The 9,796-nt window shown below is 38.8% G+C and overlaps 1 protein-coding gene and 1 long non-coding RNA gene across 2 annotated transcripts in view; one reads left to right on the forward strand and one right to left on the reverse strand.

Moving 5' to 3' along the window:
- LOC141436862 (uncharacterized) overlaps positions 1-9,796 on the forward strand; it is a 281,086-nt gene that overhangs the window by 34,647 nt on the left and 236,643 nt on the right. The window lies entirely within an intron of this gene.
- LOC141436906 (E3 ubiquitin-protein ligase RNF25) lies at positions 1,333-9,004 on the reverse strand. Its single transcript, XM_074100021.1, has 7 exons — positions 8,863-9,004; positions 8,473-8,779; positions 6,495-6,713; positions 5,258-5,374; positions 3,851-3,970; positions 1,916-2,040; positions 1,333-1,387 (listed from the first exon to the last, which is right to left on the reverse strand). The coding sequence occupies exons 1-7, from the start codon at positions 8,883-8,885 to the stop codon at positions 1,333-1,335; spliced, it is 966 nt and encodes a 321-aa protein (XP_073956122.1). The 5' UTR covers positions 8,886-9,004.

The following is a 9,796-nucleotide window of genomic DNA, read 5'->3' on the forward strand; positions in this document are numbered from 1 at the left end:
CCTTAAAACATGTCCATTAAATATGGCAATTTAAAAAAAACTATAGCTATACCTCGACAAGTTCGTATGTGATATGATATGATATGTGACAGGTGGAGCCCGCCTCTACCGAATGGAGCCTCTGCTGTCCTTATCAAGTTTTTTTTATAAGTGGGGCGAATACTGACTGCAACAGGGCAACAGGGCTCTACTGAGTGTCAAGCACAAACTTGTCAAGATTTATAGTTTTACTATAAACATTTTAAATTATTATTATGATTCCGTTCCATCGACTTTATAAGCTTTATACACACCTAATGTTTGCATTTCTACTAAGAAACAATTCTGCGCACGCTGATTGGCCAGTGGGCGGGTCATGGGCGAAACAAGGGATGGGACACTATTTGCATTTTAAATTGATAAAAATACTGGTCTAATACTTAATTTGCAAGACTTGACCGATAACTGGCATTGGTCTCAAAAAAACAATGTTTATTTTTACATATTTTTTTCATAAAATAGGTAAGGATTTTGGTTTTAGTTGCGTTTTTAATTTTTTACCCATTAACCATGGCGTTAAAAACTACGTTTTTCGTTGCCCATCACGATTTAAAAAAAAACGTAGTGTTTTCTGTCATCTGGCAGTGTGTGTCAATTAGGCGGTTTAGTTATATAACGTTTATTTACGATGAAAGTCAAACAAAGGTCAAACATTATTTTGTAAATATACACACGATCAATAAGTATTTTTTTACAAAAATGTTATAAAATGATTTAACAAACCTATTCCTCGAAATGGTTTTGGAATTAGACCACGTTGTAAAAAAGTGATCAATGCCAACTACTTACATACAAGTAAGTTAATAAATAGCTTATAAAACATTACAAGTTGATTCACTTATAATAGTATAAGTGTCAGAGGGACCGCACGACACAAACTTCGAGTTTCGTAGTAGCCCTGCTGGTCTTCTACGACATCTGCAGTAATTTTTTTCTTTAAATCGAAAACTTTTACACTAATAATACCCTAAGGGGCTGTTTTACCATCCATTGATTAGCGCTAACTGACGGTTAAATGTGATGCCGTCTCCGTTTATTCGAACGAAACAAATAGAGACGGCACCACATTTAACCGTCAGTTAACACTAATCAATGGATGATGAAACAGCCCCTAAATAATTTTCTATCCTCAAAATACCCGAATTGCGTAAAAATATCCTAAATATAGGGTAAAATCCTTTAAGGTGTGGAAACTGGTGTTAGGACTCACATGGTGGGGCGGGGGCGGGGGCGGGGGCGGCGGGCGCGGGGTGCCGGCTAGGCGGCGGCAGGCGGGGCGCGCGGCGGCGCGGGTCACCGCGACGCGCCGCGCCCGCGCCGCCCCGGCTTGCCGCGGCGGTTGAAGCCTCTGCAAACATAAATAATCCTTACAATAGGGTATACGACAACACCAAACAAAAGCTGTAACGATTCTCCCATAGATTTTATTTATTTCTCATGGTGGATTAACAGATATAGCATCAGACAAACAGAACATAATATTATACTACAATTAACTCGGAAAGTAAATATACTCCTTGACAATTTCTTATCAAAACATCCGATAGCTTAAACTAGATTTCACACTGACTATATCACTCAATTCAATTTTGTATAGCTATGATGTCATTTACTAACAAACTAAATTAACAAACATTTTTAGGATTCAAAGCCATTTTAATAAAATCTAAAAATATGACAATACATTACGGATACAATAGATAAATGCTAGTGAATACTGCTATTTCTTCAACGGGTAATGGCATTGACTAGAAACTTTGATACATAGTTTGATGGTACTGCAAGTACAGCTAATAAAAATGTACAGTCAGCAAAAAAGCTTGTATTAGAAATGAACTTTTTACTAGGCGCTTTCCATGAAAAATATAGTAGTAACCTGTAGGGTCCCTTGTACCCTCGCTGGGGCGAACCAGGCGCGTCGTGCGACGCATTGCCGTTATGTCCGTTGCCTAGCTCGGGTTTGGCGTCCGGCAATGCGCTGGCGGATCCGATGCTGGCCTCCTGGGAATGACACAATAGTTATTTTCACACCTCTCCTTCAGAAAAGTAACTTTTCCTCCCTGACGAGAGGGATCAAAGTGCAACTTTTCTGTTCAAGGCTTTTCTAAGTGTTTTATTGCAAATGTCATTTTTTGAAGTTGATAATTGTAAAGCCACGCCATTTTCTATGCTGGTTGTTCGTTAATAATATGTAAAATATTTTTTTTTTCAAGTTTCTTAATGCTCGGTGTGAAAAGTTGTATGAGCCACTCGGGAGCAAAATTATTTTCATCTTGGGCGTTAACACTTGAATCCTTCATTACGCACAATAGTTATTTGTGTCACAAGGGAACAAAATGGTGTATTTACGGCGAGGGCGTACATTGAATCTAGAATGTAGCGAAGGATTCTACAATAGAATCCTGAGCGTAGCGAGGGATTCTAAAGTAGAATCCTGAGCGTAATGAGGGATTCAAGTGTCAACGCCAAAGATGAAAATAATTTTGCTTTCCTGTGAAAAGAGTATTGTTACTATAGCGAAAGAGTGGTAACTCTATGGCCAAATTTGGATCTATAGTAACAGGCGCTAACTGGCGGCCGGAGGACGAACTACATCTATGATAATAAATAACACACACGCACACATACACACTTTTCTTTTTTAACATACTAGCCGTTACCCGCGACTTCGTCCGCGTAGAATTCGGTTTCCACTATCCCGCGGGAACTATGCAATTTTCCGGGATAAAAACACTATCCTATGTCCTTCCCCGGGACGGGCGGAAACTATCTGTATACCGAATTTCATCTAAATCGGTTCAGCAGTTTAGACGTGATGAAGTAACAAACAAACAATGGACTTACAAACTTTCGCATTATTATATTAGTGGGGTAATTCAATTTGTAGAAACTTATCCAAATTGGCGGGGCCTGGAAAAGGGATCTGTTTTGACACAGACCTACAGCCTTATTCATAAAAAGTTAGAGCCTCCTTGAAGGCTCCTTGAAGGCCCGATGCTAAAAAACATGATTCATAAACGTCTGTTAGCGCTAATCAGTCGATCAAGGCTCTGCTAAAGTTAGAGGACCGTAGACCCTCCTTTATCTCCCTGCTAAGTCACAAAATGGCCGCCACAAGTTTGAACAGCTGACTTTGACAAGAGCAAAAAACCATACCGAAGATATTTATAGTGAAGGCAGGGCTACGCAAAGATTAAAAAAAAAACTGGAAAATTTATTTTCAGGAATTTGTATTTAAAAATCCTCTAAATTAGCAACAATAAATATGAAAAAAAATTAGCATGATTAAAATAATTATGGCTTTTTGCACAACATAAACATGCGGATCGGAAATGGCGGGAAAACAAACATCTCGCTTTTTATTTTTTTTTCCCTGCTAATTTGCTGTCACTGCTGTCAATTTTTTTTTTTAAATTATCGATTAGGCCATTTTTTGTCTTTGATTTGTCAAGGTGGCCAACATAACGCGTCTAATCAGTCTATCAGCAGCTCAACAACTAGCAGACTGCTAGCAAGTGTTTATGAATCATACTTCTTGACAACCGTCTATTAAGCTTAATCAGTCTGCTAAGTAACAGACCGATCAAACCTCAATTAAGGTTTTTTTATGAATAAGGCTGCTAGAGTCTGCTGTGGCAGCCGAAGAACCATAACTGTAACGTTTTTATATTTCAAATAAACACTTTCTTTACGTAAATGAGCATTTCCGGTGACACAGAAAACGGTACAAACTGGGACTTATGTTTTTTTTCCTCTGTGCTCTGCAACCGCTAGTTTGCGGTAATAATTACTTGCTTGGTAAAATACATACGTTTTCGTTGTCAGCGGGAGATGTGATGGTGAGGGGCGGCGGGCCTGTGTCGCCGACGGCCACCACTCCGCCCTTCGCGACCTGTTGCGACAGCAGTGCTGCCATCTTAAGCTGCAAAGCCTGGAAAATAATGGGCATAGTTTAGCCTTCTATAGGTAGAGTCATTCACGATGACGCGTGCCGTGGTTTTTATTACAATGTCATTACTTAATGTCTAAAGCCGTGGTGGCCTAGTGGTTTGGCCTATCGCCTCTCAAGCAGAGGGTCGTGGGTTCAAACCCCGGCTCGCACCTCTGATTTTTTCGAAATGCATGTGCGGAATTACATTTGAAATTTACCACGAGCTTTGCGGTGAAGGAAAACATCGTGAGGAAACCTGCACAAACTTGCGATACAATTCAATGGTGCGTGTGAAGTTCCCAATCCGCACTGGGCCCGCGTAGGAACTATGGCCCAAGCCCTCTTGTTCTGAGAGGAGGCCTGTGCCCAGCAGTGGGACGTTTATAGGCTGGGATGATGATGATGATGACTTAATGTCAAATTTTGACAAAATCACGCGTCTTCGTGGATGTCACTAGGAATATGCTGACAACGCATCAATTATTATCGGATTAGATTATTAGACGACCCGATATTCCAGTGGTTAGAGAACCTGACTACGAAACTTAAGGTCCCAGATTCAATCCCTGTTCGGAGCAGATATTTGTATGAAAAACACGAATGTTTGTTAACAAGTCTTGGGTGTTTAATATGTATTTAAGTACGTTTATCCGTTGCCTAGTACGCATAACACAGGCTTTGCTTAGTTTGGGTCCTGGTCAATTAGTGTCAAGTGTCCCAAGATATTTATTTATTTAACTATCTGGTGTTACTAGGGTCAATCTATAGTGGACATAGTGGTGCACTTGCCATCATCTTGGCTTTTAAAAAAATGGTCAAAGCAGTGTTGGCAACATTTTTTAAAGCTGTTCGGGACATAAACACGTTTTTATTAAAAAATTGTGTTTTAAAATAAACAAATCAACTCAATACAAATTAATTTACAAGGTTTCCGTTTCCTGAATAGTTTCATCTCAGACCATTTGTCCCACTGCTGGGCACAGGCCTCTTCACAATGGGTGAAAGGCTTATTAAGGCTTAATAGTAAATTTCATATATAAAAAATTCACATTTTGGCACATTCATTCTGAAAAATTCAGAAGTGCAGACTTGGATTCAACCCACAATCCTCTAGTAGAAAGAATGTGGGTTAAACCATGAATGAGGCTACAATTTAACAGCTTTTTTGTTAATTAACTAGTATGCTTCCATCTCTTGTGATGAATAGCTTCACAGAGGACACAAGTTAATGCATGTTTTCTCGAAATTCCTGTTGTCTTCTTTCAGAGTCCTCAAGGACCTAGTTACCTTTAGTTCTGCAGTGAGACGGAATGGTGGGGCAGTGATGGATTCCACAGGCGCTGGTGCTTTTTTCAACGTGTCCACATCACAGGTCAACGCACAGCGACACACAGGACATGTTTGCTGTTGGCACAGAATATATTTATTTGATCATTAATGAAGGCTTTGCTAAACTTATGAAAGATATTTCTGAGAAAATTTTGTAGATATGTTTCACTTAAGAGTTGCAATTTGCAAAAACATGGTAGGTGTTAATACAAATAAAATTTTCACCTGAATACCTGTAACTTTTATAGCAAATTGGAGTCTTAAATAGTAGGTATTTACTGTACTTATTGTACTGATTTGTGGTGCTCAAGAAAGAATATTTGTATTCTATGGTGTCTATTGTATTTACAATTCTTTTTAGAAATACGGTAAAAGCAAATTGAATTGTTAAGTGACTACATAAACTTCATCCCAGATAACTAAAATAAGTAAAAATGCTATTTTATTGTTGGATATTTTCATCTTGCTGTTTTTGTAAAGGTTTCAAACCCACACTTCTTTTTTCTTTTTTTTAATTTATTTGAGAGAGAGTATAATTATTTGTTTCAAAGATTTTGAACATGAAACTACCGTGAGACTCACTCATATTAAATATAATGACCCGGATAACTCACGTCTTAAATCGAGTTTAGCTCGACATGTTTCGGGCTAATCCGTAGCCCTTCGTCTTCGGAGCAACGCGACTCAGCGGCTGCTGCAACACGCGCACTGCGCGCCGCCGCTCTGCTCGCGCGACTACCCGACGAAACTGACACCGGCACACAACTACCCGCGTTTTCATCATCATTACAACTGTCAAATGTAGGGTAGCACACAACACTAACAACATCGCTCTGTAAAGGTCCGAAGACGAAGGGCTACGGATTAGCCCGAAACATGTCGAGCTAAACTCGATTTAAGACGTGAGTTATCAGGGTCATTATATTTAATATGTTTCAAAGATACTAAAAATTAAATTTAACAGTTCAGTAAATTAAATTTATCTAGTTTTCCGATTTAAAAATTAAAAGTCTGGAAAACCATTTGAAATTAATTCACTAGCTTGGTAGCGATCAATTAGTAATCTGGGTCTACTGTGTAACATTTCTAACGCTCGCCATCACTGTCAAATGGCAGTTTTCACACACAAAAATTGTCATTTGATTGTGGCGAGTGTCAGAAATCTTAGACAATACGCCCACTGGTCGACGTTTACCTGGTATGGTGGCGCTTGCATTTGTTGCCAATTGGGAAGTTTCTCCAGCTCCTCTTGATAGTACTTCCGGCCAGCAATGAGGTGGCTGGCGAGGCAGTGGCTATGGAAGTAGTGGTAGCACTGTGTCTTGATGAACACATCTCCCTCAGTGAAATCATATAAGCAGATCACGCACTGACCACTTGGTAAGTTACTCTCTGTAAGGTTTTCCCGAATCAACTGGAATACAAAATTGAGTTCTTTAAATTTTTTATTCTTAATGCTGAGTTTATGGTAGAGATGAAACGGATAGTGGTTTGGCCGGATACCGGATATTCGGCGGGACCGTAGGCCAGATAGCCGGATATTCGGCCTAGTTTTACGTACAATTAAATTAAGCTAATTCGAGCATGCGCATGACACGCCGTGCAGGTTGCAACTTGTAGAGTATAATTAATTAACTTAGGGGCTGTTTCCCCACCCATTGATTAATTTTGACTGACGGATAATTATGATTTGGTTTCTGTTTGTTTTGTTTGAATAGACGCGAGACGGTATCATATTTATCCATCAGTTAAAATTAATCGATGGGTGGTAAAACAGCCCTTTAGAATAATAAACTTATTTAAATAATTGATAAATTCATAAATAAATCCCCCATCCATCCCAGCCTATATACGTCCCACTGCTGGGCACATGCCTCCTCTCAGAACAAGAGGGCTTGGGCCATATTTCCCACGCAGGCCCAGTGCGGATTGGGAACTTCACACGCACCATTGAATTGCTTTGCAAGTTTGTGCAGGTTTCCTCACGATGTTTTCCTTCACCGCAAAGCTCGTGGTAAATTTCAAATGTAATTCCGCACATGAATTTCGAAAAACTCAGAGGTGCGAGCCGGGGTTTGAACCCACGACCCTCTGCTTGAGAGGCGATAGGTCTAACCACTAGGCCGCTAGGCTATAAATAAATACCAGTTTTTAATCATAACCATAAGTTTTTTACCATCCGGTATCTGGCCGGATAGTACGCAACTATCTGGTATTCGGCCGAATAGTAAAATAGTGGCTAGATAGGCCCGATAACAGATACTGGCCGGATATCCCTTGCATCTCTAGTTTATGGTACAGCTGCGTTTCCACCAATAATGTAAGAGGAATGTATTTTTCATTAACCAATAGAAACGCTTCATTTACCTCGCCATACACAGCACTTCTCTGGTGGAAACAGCTGAGCAGAGCAAGGCGAGGTAAATGAAGCAATTCTAATGGTTAATGAAAAACACATTCCTTGCACATTATTGGTGGAAAGGCAGCTTACTGATGTAATAATATTATGCAATATAAATATTTTTTCACTTAGGGTGGTTAAATAGAAATAGACCATTTTTTAGACCATTTACGGTGCTGAGAATATTTTTAGCATATTACTAAAGGAGTTGGTTGCGCTGCTTACTATACTATTCAATAATTCCTAGTTTTGCCTTTAACTTTACTTGAGTAAGGAATATTTAGCACTCACTTTTACCTGCGGCTTCACTTGCGCCAAATTGGTATGTAGCCCAAACCTTTTTTTATCCCACAGAAACCATACATTATTTAGGGATAAAAAGTAGTCTATATGTTAATCCAGGGTATATATTAAGTATGCAAATCCGTTCAGTAGTTTTTGCGTGAAAGAGTAACATACATGTATTAGTATTCTATTAGTCATACAAAGTACAGTCACAAGCATCAACATCTGACACAACAAAGCATGCATAAATATCTGATATGACTGTTCTAGGGCCGACAGCCGACTGTACTATAAGAACTACATTTTGCAGACATGCATATTTCATGTTAAAATTATGAGAAACTGAAAAATTTTGCTAATAGCCATAAGTATTTGATACTATAGTATCAAATAATAATATTAAAAATTATGGTGTCACCTGTTCCAATGTAAAGACTACCTACACATACACTAGGTATCTGTCCTAGAAAGAATTCAATATATTTACCTCAAGAAGTTCAAAAACCACAGGCTGCCCTAAGCAATCAATAAGTTTTTCTTGGATTTGAGAGTTAATGGCAGCTAGTAGCGCGTCATCCAAGCCTCGGGGATTCCGAAGCGTGACTTCTGGACTATTATCAGGGTACCCCGGTGTCAGTTTGACCTCCAAAGTCACACACACATACTGCTGATCGGTGTCATCTCCTGTCGACGGATGCACAACAGTTTCAATAGACTGTGGCACGTCGTCCACCCTCTTAATGACCACATCATCCATCAATATAGCCTCCAAAGCCTCCACTTCGTCGGTAACCCTGAAATTACGACACAAACCGTACAGAAACATTTTTTATGAGGGCGCGTTAAATTTCAGCACGATTTGTTGGCTGTAACAGACCTTTCATCTACGGAGGTCGACATGATGACTGAAATCCCGGATCCTGATTCTCGGGAAAGTTTTTTATAAGTGCATACAGTTCAAGCAGGCGCAATGCAGATATTGCAGTTGAACAGCTGGGACTTCAGACCGAAACCGGACAAAAATCAATCATGCTACAAAAGCAATAGGCCATTTACAAAGATGGTCGCGCATTCTCAGGATCCTGTGTCTAGTTAGGTAATTAAGAAAACCAATAATTACACAATTATTGTAATACAAATTTAATGAAAAGTTTTAGTGTTCAGTTTGTTCAGTTTAAAATTAAAAAAGTTTTTTATTACCTGTAGAGTTTAAAAATCTGATCAATTTTGTTTTAAAAACTGGCTTCGTAAACGCATTGCTGCTGACGTTTTGACAGAAACTATTCGTTCGAATACTAGAACACTAAAAAAAAGTAGATTTAGAATACCTTATTTTGCAAGTGCTTTTCTGTTACTAATATAAATATAAATACATAAATTTTCGAACTTTACTTGAACTGACTAATTATCTGTATTGTTCCATTATCCTACAAGCATAGTGCTGTAAAAATCATGACTGCAGTGTGGTTGCATGGCTTCAAATTTCTTTGCTTTTCTTTTATTTTTAGTGATAGTGGTATGGACCAACTATTACTTTGATGTCGCTCACCATGAATGAATTAAAGGCACCTTTGACTTTTATTTTATCAGAGATCTTTATTAAATAAATGATTTACAAAACTGTTCTACGTATCCATTAGCTGTCTGTCGCCATTATTCCGTCCCTTCCGGTCCACCAATTCCAATCAATGCTGCCAGTCTAAATATTAAAATTATCACAAAAGGTTGACATACTCTATAACATGCAGTAAAAAACGACCGGACATTAAAATATTGGTTAAAAATAGCTTACACTACTTAACCGTTATTGA

The sequence above is a fragment of the Choristoneura fumiferana genome, chromosome 17, assembly GCF_025370935.1.
Source record: "Choristoneura fumiferana chromosome 17, NRCan_CFum_1, whole genome shotgun sequence".
Taxonomy (NCBI): domain Eukaryota; kingdom Metazoa; phylum Arthropoda; class Insecta; order Lepidoptera; family Tortricidae; genus Choristoneura; species Choristoneura fumiferana.